The 23,599-nt window shown below is 51.4% G+C and overlaps 1 protein-coding gene across 1 annotated transcript in view; it reads left to right on the top strand.

Annotated features, from left to right (window-relative positions):
• Positions 1 to 2,550: 2,550 nt before the first annotated feature.
• Positions 2,551 to 23,599, top strand: part of Xxylt1 (xyloside xylosyltransferase 1) — a 141,015-nt gene continuing 119,966 nt past the window's right edge. The window contains exon 1 of the mRNA XM_036204030.1: positions 2,551 to 3,140. Coding sequence (XP_036059923.1) covers positions 2,643 to 3,140 — 498 coding nt within the window. The 5' untranslated portion in view covers positions 2,551 to 2,642. The remainder of the gene's footprint in view (positions 3,141 to 23,599) is intronic.

Genomic DNA, 23,599 nt, shown 5'->3' with positions numbered 1-23,599 from the left:
CAACCATACAAGGCAGCCTGAAGCCTGCTAGCTAGCTCTGAACCCACAAGCACTGTGCTGCTCAGCTTTCCAAGTTGCTGGGATTACAGGCTACCACCCCTGGCTTTTTGTGGCTAAATATTTTAGTATGTTGTTATTTCCTTAGGATAAATTCCTAGAAGTGAAAATGCCGGTTTGCCGGGTAAGGATTTTTAAGGCTTGTTCAGTATATTGGATGTTTGTTCAGTAGTGGAAATATTTTGATTAAAAACTAGTATCTAGTGTTCTTTTAGAGTCTATTCAAGAAAGAAAGATGGTCTTGGTAGTGCATAGGTGGCTGTATAGAACCACTAAGGATGGTTCAAGCCTGTATACTAGATGAAGGTGTTTAGAGACTATAAGCTGTGGTCTGAAGTAGATATGGAATGTTCTCTACAGGAAAGACCAGCTGTTCAATATCTGGTGAGAAATGTATTTTGGCCAAAGTTAAACTTAATTCTAGAGTTACTGTGCATATCAGGATTTTTACATACATGGGCATATACACCCAAGCACATACATTTTAGCTGGGAAAAGGGCACACATCAGCAGCTGGCAGTATTTTTTACTTGCTCTTTTCCTGGCTAGAAGGCACACTGTATAAGGGGAGGGGCTTGCTTTCTTCAATGCTGTATCCTGGGTGTGCTTGTGCTCAGGGGCAGCAAGTACGCTAGGGCAGCTTAATAACTCGGTGGCTGCCGCAAAGCCACTCTTGTGGGTTTTGTGAGTGATATACTTCAGGGAACCACAGCTTTCAATTTTCCTAATGGGCAAAGAACAAGGCATGATGGGCTACAACGTGGGGAGGAGATATTTTAGCATGGTATTATCTTTTTAGGGTTAAATTCCCGGAGTGAAAATGGCTGGTTTGGTGAGTTGAGGCTCATTCAGTATAGCAGACATCAGGCAGTGGAGATTTTGTGCAGAGTATTTGAGTGTATACTGACTTCTTAGGTAAAATTTAAGTTGCTTTATTTCTTTTGCATGAATTAAATAAAGAACTCGGTGTCTGAAAGAAAATAAAGCATTAGTTGAAAAAAATGTAGAATAAGTATCAGAAGGAAAGGCCACTGCATGGATGGTATGGGTGGGGACTAGAAAGCACAAATTGCACAATTATGTTATTTAGACATGCAATATTAGAGATTTGGGGAAGTATGTATAAACACCCCAGAAAAGTTATGTTTACTAATTTTTTTATGTCTATTGGATTTATTTGGATAAATCTAATGTCTCTGGAATATCATTTGTTCAGTGTGAGGCACTTTAAAAAACTATTGTCTTTCATGTCTCTGGTGGTAGTGTTGGCTCTTCACTTTATATCTCAGCATAATCGTTCTCAGAACAACCAGGTAACTGCTGGGTGTGTGATAGTTTGCCATGGTACAGCTGGCCTGGACTTCCCATCCTATGTCTCCCAACCTTGGAGGCTTTGGAAAATACAATGCAGAGCTTGATTTATGCTTTGGGAACCCCATGTTTTTGTTATTTGTAAATACCCACATATCATGGAGTTGTGGGCATCAGATGACTATCAACTGGTCATTTTGCCATCTGGGGTCCCTCGGGCCTATTTCAGATGGTGGATGCTTTTCAGCTCAATGGAAGAGGGCAGAGTTGGACATGACTGTGACGCTGGAACAGGTGAGGGCCATCCACACGGAAAGTGAAGCATGTCCTAAGCGTGGATTTTTCGTGCATTCTCACCTCTACCTCTTTCAAGCATGCAGAAGTTTACTTCAGAACTATTGGTATATCGTCATGTCTTAGAAATTCATTTGAAGTTAATGAATTTTTGTCCTTCTGGTATTGTCTGACTGATTAGGGTTAAAATGGCTACAGGCTAGTTAGGTTTTCAGTATGCCCCAGTTAAAAGTTTTCAAAAATTTTCTGGGACATAACAGGCTTTCTGTTGAATGAAGCATATTAAACAATATTGGTGCTCCTCGGGGGCTCTCTGAAGGGACTCTGCTAATTGGACAGTGAGGTCCCTCTGCTGGCCACCCACATTCTCTGTGTTATCCCAGAGGTGCGAAGTGGGATGGCAAAGCCATTTATTTTCATTAGGGGTATTGTAAGCTTCTGTGTGAACCAGGAAGGGACTTTTTGGTTTAAATGTTTTGGCTCCAACTAGTTTTAGTTTCTTAAAAGGCGGAGGAGGCAGCTAAAGCTTCTAAAAGTAAGAGAAAATGTGGAGAGGTCAAAGCTAGCGCTTCTGAGTTCATTCAGCATTTATTTACATAAATCCTACGTTGGGGTGTTTGTTATTTCAAGGCCCAGCCTAGCAGGTAGGTATTTCCCCTCCCTAACCCCCTTGAGCCCAGCAGGTAGGGCTAGTCCCCAGGCCTACGTAGCTGGCCGATCCAGTCCAGGTTCTAACCTTCAGCCTGCACGTCTCAAGCCTGGCAGCCAAACTAGGACTAAGGGGCTATCTCGATCTCAATCCCTCGGAACCTAGGACCTAGAAGGGCCTGCGATGGCCCCGCCTTTCAGGCATCCACGCTCACGATTGGCTGCGGGCAGCGCGGCCCCGCCCCTACCATGGCCGCCGCGGGCTGCCGGGTCTCGGGGCCCTGGAACGCCGGTGTGAGCGGTCCCCGCTGCTGGGCCGCCGGCTCCGGCGCATGGGCCTCCTCCGGGGCGCGTGCGCTCGGGCCATGGCGCGCCTGGGCGCGGTGCGCTCGCACTACTGCGCGCTGCTGCTGGCCGCGGCGCTGGCGGTGTGCGCCTTCTACTACCTGGGCTCGGGCCGGGAGACCTTCTCCAGCGCCACCAAGAGGCTGAAGGAGGCCCGCGCCGGGGCCGCCGCGCCTACGCCGCCGGTGCTGCTCGAGCTGGCCCGGGGCTCGGCGGCGCCGGCCTCGGGCGCCAAGGCCAAGAGCCTGGAGGGCGGCGCGGCGGTGCCGGTGGACTACCACCTGCTGATGATGTTCACCAAGGCGGAGCACAACGCGGCGCTGCAGGCCAAGGCCCGAGTGGCGCTGCGCTCGCTGCTGCGCCTCGCCAAGTTCGAGGCGCACGAGGTGCTTAACCTCCACTTCGTGAGCGAGGAGGCCAGCCGCGAGGTGGCCAAGGTCCTGCTGCGGGAGCTCCTGCCGCCCGCCGCCGGCTTCAAGTGCAAGGTGAGCGGTGGGTGGTGGCTCATGTGTGTACTCTGAACAGTCTTTGGCGGCTCCCGCCAGCGCTGTCCCCTTCCCCTGCCTGTAGTCTGTCTGAGTCCCTCCACCCTGCCCTGCACATGCATGCCCAGCATGCTGGAAATCGGGTCTGGGGGCGTGTCCTAGAGCCAGACTGGTTCAACCCAAGCAGAAATGGACCTGCAGTGTTAACTAGTTCGCCTCCCGCTTCGTTCAGCACCGCTTCATTCACTGGAGAACCAGCCTGCCCCATTTTGCTAGCTTCACGGCATTCAGAAGAAGTGCCCTAACAGTCTACATCCCTTTCAATATTCTTTGGCTTCTGAGGATGGAATTGTTCATTTTGAAGACACCAGTAGTCATCGTTCTGAGCTAAGTGTGCTGGACGGGGTCTTGGGGAAGCCTCTAGAAGTATCGAGGTGAGACTGGAATTTCTCAGTAATATTCAGGGTATTGCAGTCGTTTCGGTTCTTGGTGGAAACCATCTCGTGTCCTCTCTGTGTCCTTTTCCTTCCTGCCCTTAAGGACACGAACCAGTTAGATAAGCTGCAGGTTCCACCTCAAGAGGAAGAGAAAGCTCTAAGAGACGCTGATATGAGCCGACCAGGCTGCCTTCCCGGCAGCGCCTACCTATTCCATCTTCTGACTTATCACCTGCCTTTGCTTGCTCAGGATTGAGTTCTTGACCCAGTACTCTCATTACCCTCATTGACTTACTTGTCCTGTTTTGACCCAGAGGTTGTGCAGAAGGGATCCAGAGTCTGATTAGTGGGTAAGGGAGTAGGTGATCTTAAAGAATGGAGCCTGATGTTGGTGAAGGGCAGTGAGGCAAAAGCATCATGCCCTGTGTCTGTGCCTAGCTGGGTGACTATGGAGAGCCGCTGGCAGGACCATGTTGGGGTCAGGGGTCCATGGCGCTTTTGTGTTGACTACGGTGCCATGACCCCGTTGCTTGGATGAGGCTTTGTTGTCATTTTGTTTTATTTTTCATTATTTTATGCAGAGCAGACCGGGCTAGGAGCTGAACTCACAGTCTTCTGAGTGCTGGATTACAGGTGTGCATAGCTCTGGCTGGTTACCTCATGCCCTAACTGTATTGATTTTTTTTTTTTTAATAAGAATTTCACTGGTAGTCCAAACTGACCTGGGAAATCACTGTGGCTCAAGCTGGCCTCAAGCATGTTGCAGTACTCCTGAGTGCTCCACTATTTGTGGGTCACCATACCTGGCTTCCTAACTCTCTTGACATGGCCTTACACAGCTATCCTTTCTGCCCAGAATGTCCCTTCTTCCCTCTTGGGGAAACTTCCATGCCTGATCCTTTATAGCTTCCATTTCTGCTTCTCCTCGGAGCTCTGAAGATGTGTTTTCTGTACTGGACAGATGTGTCCATCAGGATAACTGCTATGGTCAGGAAAGGGTACCTGGGCTGGAATTTCATCCTGTAGGAGGTCTAGGAGCTTCTTGCTTCCCATTTTGACCAGGCTTTCCAGAACCCATCCTGCTTTACTTACCTCGAATTTCCAGAGCTAACTCAGCTTGTCCCTGTTTGAGTCTCAGGACTCTGATGTTGGAGAAACTTTACCATTTCAGAGAGAAGGCCAGAGGGCCAGTCTAGGCAGCTCTTGGATTTTACCAGGTCACCTTGAAGACCAGCATAGTTATGGCCACCTGTTGGGGTAGCAGCTTGGGTCTCTACATTTCCAGATCTGTTTCCTCCCTTCTCCTCCAGCTGTAGCCTGCTGTGGTCACACACTACTGCCTTCGGGCCTGCGAGCCTAAGCTCCCGTCATTCCCAGTGTTGGGGTACTTTCTCCATTCCGAGTCTTGCCCCTCTTCCAACACCATCAGCTCCTTGGAGGTCTGAGAGGAGCCTCCCTCTGCAGAGCATGTCTTCATCCTCTTCCTTTTGGTCCTTTTCTGCTGGGCTGTGCCATGTCATGTCACTGTCCCATCAGAGTCCCTCCCACACAGCTGGCCTCAGGATCAGGATCCAGCCTTGGAGTCTCTATTTCCTGCTCTGTGGGGTGTTTCTTGCTCTGTGGCGCCCATTGGACAGCCACGAGTCCTCGTACAAAGCTTGGAGGCTGCTGCAGATGACCTGAAGGGACTGCCACCTTCCCCGTTGAGGTATGAAAGTGTGGGCCAGTGGTTCTAACCCAGTAGTTCTCAGCTTGTGGGTTGTGACCTCTTTGTGGGATCGAATAACCCTGTCACAAGGGTCGCCTAAGACTATTGGAAAACATAGATATTTAAATTATGATTCATAACAATTACAAAATTACAGTTATGAAGTAGCAACAAAAATAACTTTATGGTTGGGGGCAGTCACCACACAATGAACTGTATTAAAGGGTTGCAGCATTAGGAAGGTTGAGAACCACTGTTCTAAACATAGCAGATAAAGGTTTATCAATCTTGGGGTCACATTGCTCCCATTGCTCATGAGTTTGTATTTTGTGAACTTGTCTCTGTGATTAAAAAGTTCCTCTCCCCAAAAGCAGGCTTGCTTCACGACCTGTGATTTAATTCTTCCTAGATTTGGACGTTCCTCACACCACAAGCCATTCATTCCTGCCTGCTCCTCTGCCTGGAGTGTGCTCCAGCTCTGTCCTTCAGGTCTGGAGTGGTAGGCCAGTGCTTTAACGCTGAGCCATCTCTCCAGCCTAGTCTATGATCTTCTTAAGAACGCAGGCCCTGATGTCTCTTAGATGCCATGGCTCTAGCCTCTAACACCATGCTCTCTGTATGTGATTATTTCTTATACAGGGGATTATTTCTTTCAGCATGGATTAGGGGGAAGAAAATCAGAACTTCTCAAACAGGTCATATGAGCTAGAAGGGATCTTCAGGGACAGGCAGCAGAAGTCAAGAAAGTGGCCAAGGCCACTGGGGAGTGACTGGCCTTGAGGTGGTCCTGAGGTGGCAGAGTGTCGGGACTCCTGTTTCTCCCCATTAAAGGTCACCTTTCCCTTGTAAGACAAGGGTCAGAGGAAAGTTCACTCCAGGGAATATTGTGTTGGAACCAGAGGGATGAGGAAGGTGGATCCTTGGCACACAGCCTTCCAGAAACAGCCTGGGGCTTGTCCCAGAGAGGACCCTGGGACTCCGTCATGTCCATGAGATATCCTCAAAGCTATAGTGAGCTGGCAAAGGGCTTGTGTCCATGCTCAGAGTTGCCTTCCCAGGCCACCTTCAAGTGATAAACACCAGAAATAGATAGAGACAATTATCAGTAACTTGGGCTATGTTTTGGTTAATTAAATAGATATTAGGTGCAAGATTCACTTAATTTTCACAAAATGAGAAAAATCTCATTTTGACTATTACAGAAAAAATTTCAAAAACTTGTTAGCTTTTTATATTCTTCTTGTGGAAGTACTTGTAACTAAATGTCTAGACCTGCTGTGTCCCAGGTACCAATGTAGGAGCTGCTTGGTTGGTCCATCTTCTTACTCCTCAAGACTCACCTGTGCTTACTAAAAATGCAGAGTCCTGTGTCCTTCCCCAGTCCCTGGTCCAGACTGTCCTGGGTGGTGACTAGAATGTGCATTTAGATGGAGAGGTGCAGGCATTCCTGGGGTGAGCCTGCTCTCCTGCTGACCTCTCAGAGTCAGCTCCAACTCCCTGGCCTCCACTGCCCGCCCTGGGGAGCAGTGTGCCTGGTATAAGCGGGTATTCCCTACCTGTTGACTGACAGCTCCCTTCCAGCCCAGCCCTTTGCCAGTGTGAGGAGAGGTGCTGCTATCATGGTGGCACTTTTACCATATCATTCCCATATAAGCCTCCTGTGCCCCTGGCACATCCAGCATCCCGGACCCCTGGCAGCGGGCCTTGGCTTCTTCCTCCAGCTGATCTTCCTTGAGCTTGCAAAGGGGGTGTCCCTTTCTGTGGATCTACTTCTGAGCCCCTTTGTCCCCCTGTCAAATGGAATCCCTTATTTGTAGAACTTAGGTCAAGACCCTTGACCGCCTCTCCCCCTCTGTATGGGCTCTGTAGCCCATGCTGGCCTGGAACTCAGTCTCCTGGTGCTGGGTTCTAAGTGCACACCATCACACCTAGGTCAGACTGAGCTCTCCCATCAGCTCTCCTTGCTGTAACGGATTCGACAGGGTACACCAGGAAGGTCTGACAGGAAGCCGGCTTCACCACACTCGGGCTGGCTTCCCGTTTAAGGAGTCTGGAGGGAGGCATTTCTGCTGGCATGAAAGCCTCAGCAGATTGAGGTTCCTTCTGGATCACTGTCTCACCTTCCCCAGGGTAAGCCCTGTCCGTCTTCATGCTTCAGGATGCCTGTTGAAGCTTGAACTAGCAAATCTCTGTTGCTTTGTGTTTAGCCCAGTGTTTCTGTGGCTTTGCTTTTGGATCCAGCTTTCCTGTGTGGCCCTCCTCTGCTGTCTTCTGGGAAAAATCAGCACAGTGAACAGAACTGAAAAGCAGCCCCACCCCTGCAGAGCCACTGTGGACACCTGGTGTACTGCTCCTTGTAGACCTGAAAAGCAGCCCCACCCCTGCAGAGCCACTGTGGACACCTGGTGTACTGCTCCTTGTAGACCTGAAAAGCAGCCCCACCCCTGCAGACACTGTGGACACCTGGTGTACTGCTCCTTGTAGACCTGAAAAGCAGCCCCACCCCTGCAGAGCCACTGTGGACACCTGGTGTACTGCTCCTTGTTGACCTGAAAAGCAGCCCCACCCCTGCAGACACTGTGGACACCTGGTGTACTGCTCCTTGTAGACCTGAAAAGCAGCCCCACCCCTGCAGACACTGTGGATACCTGGTGTACTGCTCCTTGTAGACCTGAAAAGCAGCCCCACCCCTGCAGAGCCACTGTGGACACCTGGTGTACTGCTCCTTGTAGACCTGAAAAGCAGCCCCACCCCTGCAGACACTGTGGACACCTGGTGTACTGCTCCTTGTAGACCTGAAAAGCAGCCCCACCCCTGCAGACACTGTGGACACCTGGTGTACTGCTCCTTGTGGTCTTCTCCTGTGTGTCGCCATGCCGTCTGCTCCACCATCACTGTTCCTGTTCTGAGCCCCGGTTCCAAAGCATCCCCATCTTTCCTAGCACCTGTGTATGTCTTTTGTGACCCATACTTATTTGTCTGACCATCTATTCAGCAGATGTGCAACGCTTACTCTGGGCCAGGCACTGCTCTGGCTGGGTCCCTGTGAACCACAGGACCAGAGCAGACCCCCCCCCACACACACATACATTCTCCCCACCCCCCCCCAGTTCACACTCTGGAGTCTTGGAAATGTGTGTGGGATGGACTTTAAACAAATAACCAGGTAAGAGAGTAAGTTTCATGGAGAAAAGCAAAGCAGGACAAGGAGCTAGAATGTGTCCAGGAGTCCAGGGTGGGGACTTGGCTGTCGTGTGGAGGTGGCCAGGGAAAGCTCTCTGGTGAGGAGATGTGGGAGCAGAGACAGAGGGGAGAGGACTGGGAGGGGGGCTGAGGTGCCAGTGTGCCCGGATGTCTGAGAAAGTAACTGACCCATGGACTTGTATGTAGCCTTTCTCTCCTGCTAAGATATCCCTAGAAGGCAGGGATGACCTTGCCCTTTTCATCTTTTGGGAACTCACAAATGACACCCCTGTTCCTGAGTCAGAAATGGTCAATGAGAGACAGGACAGCCACTGCCCTCCCTGCCTGGATGGGCAGGCAGAGGGCAGGCAGGGCCAGGGCAATCATTTCTTCCAGTCCTCCCTGAGCTAGGTGTCATCGCTCATCTGCAGTAGGAGCTTGTGACATGATGGAGAAAGGGGTGAGGGGAGCAAGAGGTCCTGTGGTGGCTTCTGTGCCTGAGCAGCGAGCTGCAGCCATCCTGGGGCTTTCTTCTCTGCCACCTGTGTGGTCTCAGCCCAGTTCCTGGAGTATTCTAGCCTTCTGCCAAGTGGACCAAATCCAAGGCATCCTGGAGAGATCACAGGATTCTCTCTTCAGAGCTCAGCGTGTCCTGGGCAGGTGCTCAAGCGTCACTAGGAATGACCAGGGAACTGTGTGGGTGGACTGAGGCATTCCCGGGGCTGTATTTATAGTCAAAGCAGAACTGAGTGACTCAGGCTGAGGATGGAGAAGCACTTGCCTAGGCAAGGCCCCAGCTCCAGTCCCCAGCACTGAAAACAAGCAACCCCCTCAAAATTCGAGTGGCTTGAAAAGAGCACTGGCATGGGACTTGAGGGAAGCCCGAGCATGATGGCCCTAGAGTTGGCAGTCTCGTTGGTAAAGCTAATGGCAGACGGGTGACGTTGAGGCTGCAGCTGCTGCTTGGGCTTGTCACAGCGGCAGACACTTCACACTGACGACAGTTAGGGAAACCAGTGGTCGGAGAAGTGTGTCCTGCAGTGAGCAGCCCTGAGGAGAGCTGGCATGTAGAGAACAGTCACTTTTTCTCAGATGACTTAGTGGGGACACTCTTAATTTGTAACGCTCTTGTGAAAGTACCCAGAGTAGTGTGTGTGCCAAGTTGTGCCTCTCATGGGAGATTTTATTACCGTGGAGCTGTAGGGAGGAATTTTGTATAGTGCTGTATCAAGTGTGTGATGGTTAACATTGATGCCAACTTGGGGTTTAGAATCACCATGGAAACACACATCTGGATATGTCTTCTGGGCTTTCAGAAAGGTTTACCTGAGCCTGTAAGTCTCACCTAGAATGTGGTGGCACCTTCTCATGAGCTGTGGTCCTGGATTGGATGCAGAGCGGAGAGTGAGCCGAGCAGCATGCACGCCTCTCTGCTTCCTGACTGCGGCCGTGATGGGACCTCCCCGCCATGACATGAGCCAAAGTAAACCTGTCCTTCCTTAAATCGGTTTTGTCAAGTATTTGTGATAGCAGCATAAACTAACAAATGCAAAAGTGAAAAAAACTCCAGATGATTTTCAAGTTGTACCGAAGTCCTAAGGCAAAGCTCATACAGATGATGTAATAAATGTGATTTGTAAATTCTGTGAGTCGCATACAGATGCAGATGTCCTGGCTTGGATTGTCTGTTAAGCCATCTTTTGAAAGGAGACAGACATATGCAACACACACACACACACACACACACACACACACACACACACTCACACTGCCTGGCATAGGCTTTTGAAATCTCAGAGGCTACCCCTAGTGACACATTTCCTCCAGCGAAGCCACACCTACACCAAAAGGCCGCACCTCCTAATCCTAACTTTTCTCAAACAGTCCACCAGCTGGTGACTCAGCATTCAAATATATGAGCCTGTGAGGCCCATTCTCATTCAGCCATCACAGCTAAATAAGATATACTGTAGATACATAATATACCGTCTTAAAGCAAGCAATTCAGGGACCTGATTCCATACATTTTCATCATCTCAGAAAGAAATGCAATGCTCGTTACCAGTCCCTCCCCTTTCTCCTTCCCTCTTCACTAGTGCTGGTCTGCTGGTTTCATCCATTTCGTTATTCAGGGCCAGCAGGAGGCTCAGCTGGAGGACACGCTCGCTGTGCAAACCTGACAGCCTGAGCTTCCTTCCCAGAACCCGTGGAAAGTGCGAGTAGAGAACCACTCTACAGACTTGTTCTGACCGCCTCCTGCGCTCCATAGCGTACGTGCACGTGCCCACATCTATCACACTCTCCTCTAGTCTTCAGAAAGTTAATTATGTACACACCATGGGTCTGTGTGTGGCTGTGTACATGTGAGTGCAGGTGCCCTTGGAGGCCAGAGGTGTTGCATCTCCCTAGAGCTGGAGTTACAGGTGGTTGTGAGCTGCTCAGGGCGGGTGGTAGACCTCAGAGTCTGGGCCTCTGCCAAGAGTAAGTAGTACGTGCTCTTAACCACTGGACAATCTCCAGCCCCTAAGTTTATACAAGTTAAAAATTCCTAACTTGAATGTTTATTAGAAATGGACTATATAAAATTATTATTTCCATATATGGATTGGGGGGTTGGCTTTCACGTACCATAAAATTCTTCAGGTCCATAGTGGAACACATCAGTTCTTTGTCCCTTTTTGTAATTAGGTAATATTCCATGGTATGGATAATTCTATATTGTGTGGTTATCAGTTGATAACCACAGTGGTTTTTGGTTTCCACTTTGGGCCATTAGGAATAGGCCTGCTGTGAATATGTTTTGGGGTAGACATGTTTTAGGTCTCTTGGCTATAACCCAGGAGTAGACTGGCAGGTCTTCAGAACTGCTCCAGGCAGTGTGTGGGGCCTGTTCCCCACACTCACCTGAACTTGTCTGTGGTTCTGATCTTAGTCATTTGCTGGGTTTGATTTGGTTTTGTCTTACATTTACCTAGTGACTCAGGAGGTGATCATGTGCTGATAAGGGCAGTTTTAGAAATGTGTGTGGCAGCGTTACACACTCACTGTGCTAGTTAGTGTTTCCATTAAATACCCGAGGCGGGGAGAGGAAGGAAGGGGAGGAGGGAAGCTTTACTTTGGCTCATGGTCCCAGGGATTCCAGTCCGTGGTTGCTTGGCCTGTTGTTGTGGGTCTGTGAAGAGGCGGAGCTTGGTGGTGTAGAGGTATGGTGGGGGAGAGCTGGGGAGGGAGGGGCATACCGGAAGAGGAAGAGGAGGAAGAGACAGAGATGGAGAGGGGCACATCCCCAGGGACCTACTTCTTCCAGCTTGGCACCACATCCTACTTTCCCACACCTACCAGTAATACCATCAGTTTATGATGGTTCATTGGTTAGGTCAGAACCCAAACGACTGACGCACTCCCAAAGCTGTGCCACCTATGAATATTCCATTGTAGGAGGATTTCTTCTTTTCTTTTCCTTTCTTCTCCCTCTCCCTCCTCTTCCCCCTGCTCCTTTCTCATGTAGCCCAGGCTGGCCTCAAACTTGCTATGTAGTCAGGATGGCCTTGAGCTGATTCTCCTGCCTCTCCTCTGGAGTGCTGTGTAGTGATCTGTTTGACTATGTATTGTAATATAAAACTCGGGACAGATACAAGATAAGAACCTGAGACAGTCACCACGTCTGACACCCGCCAAAAGGAGCCTGAGCAAACTTCTGGCCCCACCTCCCCTTCCCCGGGGCCACTCTTTCTGGGGTAACTGATCCATCCTGACCAGCTAAATGTAAACCCTGTCCTGGGAACCAACACCTGACTAATTGGACAGTGGGTCACAACATAGAAAAGATTCCTGTCGCAGTACTGGAATTATATAAACACGGTTCTCCCCTGCCCTCAGCACTTAGAGAAGGTATTTCATATCCAAACCCCAACATTCCATTCCTAGTCCCCCAAAGGCTCATTTCTGCCTCATACTGCAAATTAAATCCATTACCAGAAGTCTCCATAGGCTCAGCAGTTCCAGTATTGCTAAAGAAAACTAAAGTGAATTTCAAAGTCTCTGAGCTTCAAGGTAAACTCTTGGCTTGGAGCCCTGTCAAGTTTAAAAGCAAGGTACATACTTCCAACACTCAATGGAGTAGGGTGGACGGACATTCCTGTTCTGAAAGGGAGAGGAAGGATGGGACCACCGTGATCCCACGCCTGCAGGGCAGCATTTCAGGCAGGAAAGAGCATTGAAGTACCTGTGAAGGAAGCCCTTTCCCCAGCAACCCCCCAGGGGACATTGCTCCTGGCCTGGCTGTGCTTGCTGTCTGTGGCTTTTCCTGGCAGGTGGCCTCTGACTTCCTAAAGTCTCCATTGGACCCACAGGATTTCATGTATGGCCCTCTCAGGGGCTGCCCCCCACAACCCATAACTTGCCCATTCTGTTTGTATACAAAACCAGCATCACATGGAACATGTCAACATCTGCCTTCAGCTGGAGCAGTAGCTGTCCCCTTGAATCACAGCTTTTAGAACCTGGATGGCCGAATGTGATTTCACTACACCATCTTTCGTGAGCAGGGGAACCGGGGAGTCTCTTCTACTCCTTGAAACCTTTGAGCCTCAGTGGTAGGGCCTGGCCAGCTCTGAGATGCCCTCAGACGGCTTTCCTCTTGTCCTGATGCCTAAGTATTTAGTTCGCTTCTTTAAAGACTTACTTGTCATTATGTGGGGGTGTTGGTCTGGGTGTGTACATGCCACAGCAGCCGTGGGTGGATCATGTGGATCCCAGGGATCAAACTCATGTGTGAAAGCAAGTTCCTTTACCTGCTGGGCCATCTTGCTGCCCTGTTTCTTTTCAGTGGGGCTCATTTCTTCAGCTACTACACCTTTGACCTATTGTTGAACTACAACTTTTTCAAAAAGCAAGCCTGCCTTTGCTTCAGCTGGCACTATAAGATACAGGCAGAACACCCCGCTTTGACATTTCATTCGCTAGATTAATTATTATGCCATTTAAGACTCAGCTTCACTCAAAATCTCTGGGCATGGACAAAACGTAGGCAGACTTTTTTCTAGAGTGTTTTATCAGTAGCCTAAATGAGGGATAGTGCCTCTGACTCGCCAGGGGTTCCTCATCCCTGTCTGAAGCCTCGGGACTTACTGGGCATTGCTGTGGGCATCTGTTCTGAGTCCACAGGATGACCAGTCAGTCAACTCTGCCCCCAGACACTCAAGGTCAGATGCAGTGGCCCTGCCCCTACTCTTCAGGGCCAGGTTCCCTTTAGCCATACTTCGTCACTGTGGCAAAACACCCACGAAGAACAGAGGGAGAGGTAGTTAATCACCACCAGTTTCGGAGGCTCCAGCTCCATCGTGCGGGGTCTGAGGTGAGGGGTACGTTATGACTAGAGGGTATGTAGTGAGGTTGCTTACAACAGAGACTGAGGGCAGGCGTCAGGGGCATGTTCCCAGTGGCCTACTTCTTCATATGCCCCCTGCTCCCGTCCCATCGCCCCCCTGTAATGACACCAGGTTATGGTCAGGGCCCTGAGATGTGATCACTTGTGGGGGACCAGCTCCCACATTTACTTACCCCAGGCCAGGGACTCCTGAGGAATGAGGGAGAAGAGCCTTAGAAACAGATAGAAAATACAGGATAGCCTTGGGTGGGCCTGGATTGTTATCTACCCACCCAGAACTTTATTCCAAAGGGCTTTTTATGACAATGCCAGGGGGCCTCCCCCTTGATATATACAGCCAAGTGTAGACCCTTCCAAGTGCCCGGTACTCAGGCCCGTGGCTCAGTCATCCTCTTTAGGCAGACCTGCTGGATAAAGCCACCAGGAAACCTAAATCACTCTCTGAAGTCCTACCTCAGAACATTGCTTTGGGGATTGAGCCTTTGACAAATGAGGTTTAGGGGACATTTCATATCCAAATCATGACTACCCAGATGTATTTTACAAATATAACAACTTCCCAATACAGCTTTCGTGTATACTGCCTCTGGTCTCCTAGATACTGTATCTACCCTCGGCCAGCATTCCAGCTGTTCTGTGCCAGGGTTAGCACTGGGGAGCTGTATGCCTTGGGTGGCCCACATCCTTTGTAGGACTTTGGAGTCTACAGTTTTCTTGGAGTCTGCGTGAGGAGCCCAGGCACAGCACAAGCTTCCGAAAAGCCTGGGCAGTAGAGGGCCAATGTCTCTAGTTTGCCACTGGAGGGTGCTGCGGTACCGCGTTGGTGAGCTCGGTGCCTGGCCTTTGGGTCCCCAGGGAGTGCTGGCGTCCAGCAACCCCGCCGCTGGGCTCTAGGCTGGGGGACTAAAGGAGGCATTCTGTCCAGTGCAAATGGTTGATGAGGCTGTTTGAAGGTGGTTAGCAGGCCTCGGGGCGGCTGGGTCTGGCGCCCAGGTGGAGAGAGTGCAGATAGGAAGGTCATGCTCTCCTTGGTCCTGGCGAAGCACGGGGCTGCCCAGCTGGCCTTGTAGTGTTCCCATGGGGCGTGCCCTTTCATTGTTACCGAGGCTGGATCTGCTTCAGATGTGGGAACTGTGTCTGTGGAGACAGGTGCTGGGCCTGCCTGTAGCCAGATCATTGCCTGTCAGTGTGTTGGGAATCCCCTGTCTCGGGCTCACCCCAATCCTCCCAACCCTCCTACCAGGTGAAGCAAGGCGGTGCTGACCCACAGGCTCCTGCATCCTCATCCTGCCTGGGACATCACAGGACTGAGCTGGCAACCCCAGCTGCTTTCCTCATATCCTCTGGGTTCAGAGCATTGCTTTGGCCCAGGGCCGCTCACGCTGCTCTGTGAGAAGCAGAGGACCTATCAGATGACCAGGCCTTCATCTTCCACTGGTCTGCCCAGGCTGCAGAGTCCCTCACCCAGAGTTCCCAACCACAGGAAGCAGCCCTACCTGTTTTGAACAGCTGAGCCAGGCCATGTCAGCTGGTGCCATGCTTGCTGTTAACTTAATGTGCTCCAAATTAAAGTCGCTCGTTTCATTTATTGGGAGTGATTACTGTTCAAAAGCCCCAATTAAACTATCTCCTCTAGTGGAATGAAGTTCCAGAGTCTGGCTTCTGTTACCCCCCCAGGGGAGGCCTTGGGCTGGAGAAGAGGTTCTCTCATCTACCCTCCCTTCCCGGTCTCCTCAGGTCCTGTAGCGGGGTGGGGGTGGGGGATGACACTCTGTTTCCCACACTTGCTCACTGCACTTCCTGCCTCTAACAGTCTATCCTGGGCCCTCCAGGGCAAGAGTGTGTGGCTTAGAGCCTAGGACTTGGGTTCAAGTCCAGCGTGTGACATTTGGGAGCAGCTTCCCTGGGTGTAACACCTCTGAGTCTCCACTCTTGACTCCTCTCTCTTAGGAGAAAGGGAAGAGAGCACAGGCCTTCCTGGCACTCAGCAAGGGGACGACAAATTGGTGCTGTACGTCTGGCTCCTGAGTGGGTGTGTGGAGAGCAGGGGACTTCTCAGCATTCTAGAAGGCATATCCACTTGGAGGGTGATGCAGTGAGCTGGCAATAACAGCATGCGCCCAGGTTTACTTCAAGGGATCCTTGTATTCTTTTGCACCCCCCCCCCCCAGTTCCCTAAATGACAGGGTTTCTTCCTGTCCTGTGTCCTGCCCCACCTCACCCCACCCTAGTGCATTGCTTGTCCTGAAGCAGGAACTGGGTGCTTTGCTGCGTGCTCAGTTGTATCCATGCCCTCTCCTGTTAGTTAGCACTAGCCAGGCCTGTGGGGGCTTGGCCTGTGAGATCAGGGAAGTCGGGGAGGGGAGGAAGAGGGCACAGACTGTATCCATGTCATGGACATAGACATGTCTTTGCCCGTGGAAGGACGAGGCTCTCATCCCCTCATCCACCTGGCTTGGGGCACAGGCTCTGCAAATGTCTGCCTGCCATTGTTCCGGAGTCAATGGTAGAGCTGGAGTCTGCGCACTTGCTGCTGTCTTGAGGGCAGTGTGGCTGGACCTGCTGCACCTGTGAATGTTTAGCTCCCAGGAGGCTCCAGCCAAACCTGTTCCTAGTAAACTAACATAGGTGCTAGGTGATGTTTGCTTTACCTCTTCCCAATGTCTTTGGGCTGTTTTCTTGGTCTGAGTGCACACACCAGTTATATACTCCGGAGGACTGGCTAAGTATAAGCTGTCAGTGGTTCAGGAAGACTGGCATCCCCCCATATGTACCCACATACTTTCAGGCATGTTCACAGTCCCAGCTCCTGCCCATCACAGGTGGTCTTAGGCTTCATACTTTGTGACTCTTTCAATCCTAGGTGCATGAGACAAGGTGCCAGGTTATCATGGCGGTGTGTGTGTGTGTGTGTGTGTGTGTGTGTGTGTGTGTGTGTGTGTATTGGGGGGGTAACAGCTGAGACCTGCCTGAATGGTCAGCTTCCTGGGGTCCTGGCAAGGATGCAATTCTAGCAGGGATTCACTGGTTGGCACACAGGACACCTGCACAGGATCAGGCTTTGGTGCCCTCGGCCATCTCTTGTCTGAGGGAGCAGAAGAGGAAGCAGGGGAGGGTGCCATTCATGGGAAATTAGCAAGACACTTGTTCATCTTGGAGAAAAGGGGGAGAGGCAGCTGGATGGGGGCGGGCAGGCCCCTAACTCCTCTTCCTGGCAGAGGGGATAGGGAAGGGGAAGGCCAGCCTGGTTGAGGGAGTGTTTGCTGTCTGAGTTGGCAGAGTCGTCCAGCAGGAGGGTTCCAGAACAGGGAGAGACAGCTACATGGACTGCCTTGCTTGCGGGTCTGCCTGCGGACTTCTGGAGTGATCACTTCACACTCCTGCAGCTTGGCTCAGGGGCCTCCTCTCCGGGAACCTGTCCAGCCCTTTGCTCTCTGTAGTCCTGTCCTCCCCAAGGTGCTGTTGTTTTATTGTGTTATTAGTGTGGGGCCTCACCCACCTCTGACACCCCATACCCATTAGTCCCTTCTCTAACCCCTGGTGTACCAAGCCTGGCCTCTTTCTAACTGCTAGAGGGCAGGGCTGGCTCTTACATCTGTCTCCGTGGAGATGTTAAGACAGGCTTGGTACAGCGAGAGACTCAGTGCAGGCTGAATGGGCTGCAGAAGTAGATGTAGGTAGGTGGGCAGGGAGGTGAGTACTGTGAGGTAGCCACAGGGAATGAAGGGGCTGTTGGGTAGTGGCACATCTCGGACATCCAGTGAGCACTATTCCTAGGCATGTGTGATCATGCTGATCAGAGAGGGAGAGGCATCAGCTCTCCCATAGGGATTGCCCCACCTGAGATCAGCCAGGACAGTGACAGTGTGCTTCAGAGACTTGTGTGTCCTTATGAAGACATCCTGATGCTGTTGGGAGGGAGCTAGGGAGGCTCCTGACCTGCCCAGAGCTCTGCTGGCATCAGTGCTTTGGCAGGCCTTCAGCTCCTGCCTTTGACCCAGACACTGGTGGACAGAGTCTGCCAAGGAACTACTTACCCTGGGTTCTAGGTCTTTCTCTTCTGGCTTTCATGAATAGGCTTCCCAGTGTGTCTGAACTTTAGTTCCTCACCTGCCAGTGATGGATTAGTTACTTTTCCATTATAGTAACAAGTACCCCAGATACTCAGCCTATAAAGAGAGTCTTGTTTGCTTGGTTTTTTTTTTGTACAGGGAATTGAACCTCAGGCTCTTCCATCAGGCTCTATGCCCAGCCCACCAAGGATTATTTTAGATAACGGGTTTAGCCCTTCTGTCCGTGTCAAACAACCATTTTTATAGGGTAACAGCAGGGAACACACAGTGTAGAACCCGGTTCACGTGGTTGGGAATTGAAAGGAAGGAAGAGGAAAGGGATGAGGGTCCCAGTGTTCCCTTCAAGGACTTAAGAACTCCTGCTGTGGGCTAGGAGATGGCGCATTTGGTAAAATGTTTGCTGGGCAAGCATGGAGACCTGATTCCATATCCCCGGCACTCATGTAAGAATCAAGGTGTGTGGCCCTTTAACCTTAGTTCTGGGGAGGCAGGGACAGGAGTATCCCTTGGGCTTGCCTCTGCTACCTGTACACTCTCGTGCACACACACACACAACCCCCACTGAGTCTCAGCTCTTCAGAGTTCTGGCATTTTCCCCTTGTGCCACAGGCTGACCAGCAAGTCCGTCATATGGGCCTCTGGGAGTCCTTTATGCAGATGGTGGTAGGGAAGTGGGGACATTCCAGCCCTGAGTCAATGTGCAGCTGTTTTACTGGTGGGTCTAAAATGGGTACTAGGAAGTTGCAAGCACATGTTCTTCTAGAATTTGTTCTGAAAGGAGGCTAGGAGGTAAGGGGAAGAGGCTGTTGTTCAGCTCTTCCCGGGATGGCTCCTGGAATGACCCGCAGAGTCATCATTGCTGGGAGATTTTGGTTGATTTCCTGGTCTCAGTCCTGAGGAGATGAGGGGTATGGAATCTCCCAACTCTCTCTGGCCGCTTGTCACCTCTGCAAGAATCACAGCAGTCCCACACTTGAATGAGCCCCTGAGGAGCAGGCATCATGCTGGAGCCCACCTTGGGCTTGCTCTTGGTCCACAGAATGCTTGTCTTAGTGTAGAGGTGTTCTCTCTTCAAGAGAAGCTGTCCAGGTGAGGTCCTGGCCCAAGGCAGACTGAGGGCTTGCCACTGAGCAGTGGAGCTGGCCCTGACTTCCTGACACTCGGGCATTATCGCCTTCCTGAATGGCTGTTGATCTGAGTGGTTCCTCCTTATCCTTCCGAAGCAGGGGGTGCTCTGTAAGATGTGGGGTTCCAGTAGAATGGTGACTGGGGAGCCCTTTTGTATTGTTCAGAGGCTTATGCATGAAACATTGTCAAGAGTTTTCAGGTAATTTCTGAGTTCCCAGAGCCAGGACTGGACAGCCTCATTCCTCCTTCCCCTGTAGAGCCCAGTGGAGCCCCTTTTCAGGATGCCCTGTGTGCTGTGCTGTTTGGGGCGCTGCCTCCTGCGTTCACTTGACAGCAGGTCACAGGAGGTCTGGGTTGGAGGAAGTCTAGTACCTTCAAGTTACCTGGGAGGAAACTGGACCCGGAAAGGCCAAGTGGCTTGCATGAGGTCACTTTTCTATTGCTCTGATAAAAATGCCTTGACCAGGTTAACTTAGAAAAGAAAGCATGTACTGTTTCAGAGGGTCAGAGTCCATGACGGCAGAGCAAAGGCATGGGGGCAGGGACAGCCGGGAGCTCCCATCTGGATCAGCAAATAGAAGGGGGCGCAGAGAATGAGCGCAAGAGAGCGCTTGGGGAGTCACATGGGTCTTTGGAAACCTCAAAGCATGTTCCCACTGACACACCTCCAACAAGGCTGCCCCCTGATCCTTCCCAAACAGTTCCACCAGCTGGGACCAGACATTCAGATGTGAGCCTGTGGGGGCCATTGTCATTCAAATCCCAACAGTCATGGAGCTGGGCAAGGGGGTCTGGAAGTCCACTCCATGGACTCCCTGTCTTCCTGCCCACCTTCTCTTTGGTTTGCTCCTGAGCCAGCTCTGGATGGTACTTGGCCCTACATCTTCAGCATCTGTCCCTGCTGGGATGCGTTTGTTTAGTCTCACTCACCTGTGGCCGTTCTGCGGTCGCTTGTGTTTGTGTGCATCGAAAGCTGTGACTTGTGAACGTCAGGGGCTGCCTCAGATACAGGTTTGGCCATTCCCACTCTGTGCTCTGCCCTTTGCCTGGCACTGGCCTCTGTGGCACCTGAGCCTGGGGCGGGACAGCTCTGTGGACTTAGAACCCACTGCCACCTCCTGCCTGGTCCTGCATGGCAGTTGCAGCCCAGTCATGCCTGTTGATCTGATCCGTGACACCCAGAAGCTCTTCTAGATGCTTCCTTCTCTGGCGGTTAGCTTTGCTGTCAACACAGTCTAGAACTGCCTGGGAAGGGAGTCACAGGGAGGGCTTGCCTAGATTGGCTTGGCCGCTGGGTGTGACTGGGGGATTGTCTTGATTACACTAACTGATGGGAAGGACCAGCCCACTCTGGGTGGCACCGGTGCCTGGGTTCGGGTGCTGGGCTGTATTAAAATGGAGGAGGGGCTGTAGAGATGGCTTGCTTCGCAGTTAGAGCACTCGTTGCTCTTCCAGAGGACCCGAGTTCAGTTCCCGGCACCCACATCAGGATCCCCTGTAATTCTAGCTCTGATAGCCTCTTCTGGCCTCCATGAGCACTTGTGTGCACAGCATTCACACACACAGAAATACATACATGTAGGAATTTTTTAAATAGCTTAAAAACCTGAGTAGTAAGCATGAATGTGTTCATCTCTCTGCTCTTGACTAGCTGAGACGTGACTAGCTGTGTGACTTTCCTGTCACCGTGACTTCTCAGGCCTGTAACCTGGAACTGTGAGCTGGAACCAACACTTTACTGCCCTGAGTTGGAGTCAGGGTGTTTTAGCCAAGCAACAGAAACAGACTGGTACAGAAACTGGCACTGAGGTGTGATCAACCCGACCACGTGATGGTAAACCTGGAACTATGTGTGGGGGGTGGGGATGTGGAGACATTGGGCTAGGAAAGCCACTGGAAGTGGGAGCAGGGCTTAATGAGCCATTCTGGTGGGCACTTGGGAGACTGCTGAGAGACATGGAGAGCGGAGGTCCAGCTCCTGAGGCTTCCCGGAGGAGCAGGGACTCTTGGGAACAGGGACAGGGGCCATTTGTTTATTTCGGCCAGGAACCTGGCTTCAGTCTGCTCACGTCCTGGGACTCTGAGGGAAGTTAAGTTTGAAGATAACGGACTGACTTGTTTGGCAGGATGGTGTTTAGGCTGGCTCTAATAAAGCAGGTGCCGTCCACGGAGAGGGCTCAGCACCCTTGGCAGAAGCGCCCCACACTGCTGTAGATAGAAGTCACACACCAGGTCACCACGGCAGCTAGTCCACCTCTCCAGCTGGTAGCAGAACTTGGCCTTGTCCCAAGCGTCATTCACATGGTTTTGAAGAACTGAAAGACAGGAGATTGAGGGGGTTATGGAGAGCAGGGAAGACAAGGAACCACGCGGCAGGATTAGTGTACCCGAGGGGCGGCCCTCGGAGGCCACGTTGTGAAGCTGGGAAGATGCAGCCTTAGCTGTCCTGGAGCCACCAGGAATATGGAGATTCCTGAACGGCGCTTCTGCTAAGGCGAGCTGCAGCATGGAGTGGGAACTGTGCATCTGAGCCTGGGAACTGTGCGCTGGTGGTGGAGCGTGTGTGTGTGTGTGTGTGTGTGTGTGTGTGTGTGTGTGTGTGTGCGCGCGCGCGCGCGCGCGCGCGCGCGCGGCAAGCCCTCAGGGGTAACCAGTTCCGTTACAAGCCCCAGATGCTTAGGGAACAGCAGGGTTCCTATCTGCACTGCCCCAGCAGCGCCTCCATTCTCCCTGCTCCTGACTGTGGGGTGATGTGATATGAAGTCCCTGTCACTTTGATTTCCCTGCATAACCTGAAATTGTCGCTGAAACAACCCTGTCTCTCCCAAGGTTTTTTTGTCAGGGTATTTCATCACAGCAGCGGGAAATGAAAGCAGGGCCGCTGCTCTGCTCTGCAGTTCAGACGCCTGCCTGGAGCGTCCACACCGCCTGTCCTCCTGCATGTCTCTTCCTCTAGACCTGGTTCAGCTTATAAATAGTTATTCTCCTTCTATGAATGGCTTCCTCGGCTACACAAGGGACACATTGATCAAGCAAGTGAATGTGTGAAAAGGACTTGTCCATGCCCAGCACTCAGTAGATGTTTGCTGGGCCCATGGGTAAGGCTGCCCAGTCTCCTGAGAGGCCTCTCCAGTCTGTCCTGTTCTGGGGGAGCTGTGCTCGTCCTGGCATATGCCATCACATGGCCTTGCTCTTCACATTGCTCGTTGCTTTTCCTTCTCAGTTGAGGTCTTAGTGTAGGTACCAGACCTAAGCCTGGCTGTGTGGTTTGCCTACACGGATGCTCAGTCCCGTGTCATGTGCATAGAAGCCCCATGCCACGTCCTTTATACGTCATTTGGTGTCCCTGATGAATAAGAATTATACAGTGCCTGAGCCCAGGGCCATCTGAGTAGTGTCCCGCCCTGTGGTCCCCGTGTTTGTCAGTAGAAGAGGAACAAGCTTGAAGCTGTGTGATAATGGCTTCAGAGCACTGGAGAAGTTATTTGAGACGATGTTCCTTGTTGTAAGGTATACCTAACAGATGGCAGTGTGCTCCCTAGTCATTGGTGGGGCTGGTCACTGCTGCCATGTGTGCCATGGCCAGAGTCCTGGGTCCCCATCATCTACTAGGGCTGCTGGTGGGGGTGCTTGTTGAGAGCTCATGGGGAGTCCTCTGGGTAACACATGGTACAGCCTGGTTACTACTGTTCACCCCATGGCCTATCTCTGATGATGCTTCCTGGGTAGATCTTGTCTTTGGACATCCTGGGGAATACTGTCTTCCTTCACCTGTCATAACTGAAAACTCAGCCTGGCTGGGACCTTTGGGCCTCAGCAAAGTATGAATAGTGAGGCGTGAACCTAATTAGTCTTATTAAATAAAAACCTGGAGTCAGATATCGAGGGTGAAATCTGAAAGATCAGGGAAGCAGAGCAGCAGCCACTAGAGACTTCTCCCCTCTACAGATCCTCAGAACGAATGGGGAGCTGAGATCCTGTCTCCACCTCCCTAGTGTGGGAGTAAAGGTGTGCACCACCACCTCCCGGCTCTGTTTTTCTTTTAGACTGAGCAATCTTGTGTAGCCCAGGGTGACCTTGAACTCCTCATCTTCCTGCTTCCTCCTCCCAAGTACTGGGATTAGAGATGTGTGTCACCACTGCCTGGTCTCCATGGTTAACCCTATGGTGGCTAGCTCCGCCTTCTGACCTTCAGACAAGCTTTATTTGTTAGAGCACAAACAAAATGTACAACAGGATAACCAAATGGTGAGTTAAGTTAGGTGAGCAGTCACTGCCAAGGACCTAAAGCCTTTGTAGGTTGGTTCTGTCTACTCTTTCATCCTCCAGGCTCACTGAGAATCTTGACTTTGACCGGAAGTACCAGCAGTGGAAGTCGTTCACTCTCAGGGTTCTCTCAGAGCTGGAAGACATCTAAGAACAAACGCAAAACAAAATGGCGTCTTTTGTTGAAGTTGGAAGCTCTGCCTTGAGCCTTGGGAAGGGGATCGGAAGTTGCTGTTCAGCCTCCTGGTTTCTACAGCTGTTGGCATCTAGCCCTC

Source organism: Onychomys torridus, chromosome 12, assembly GCF_903995425.1.
Source record: "Onychomys torridus chromosome 12, mOncTor1.1, whole genome shotgun sequence".
Classification (NCBI taxonomy): Eukaryota; Metazoa; Chordata; class Mammalia; order Rodentia; family Cricetidae; genus Onychomys; species Onychomys torridus.
This window is presented reverse-complemented; position numbering and strand designations above follow the sequence as displayed.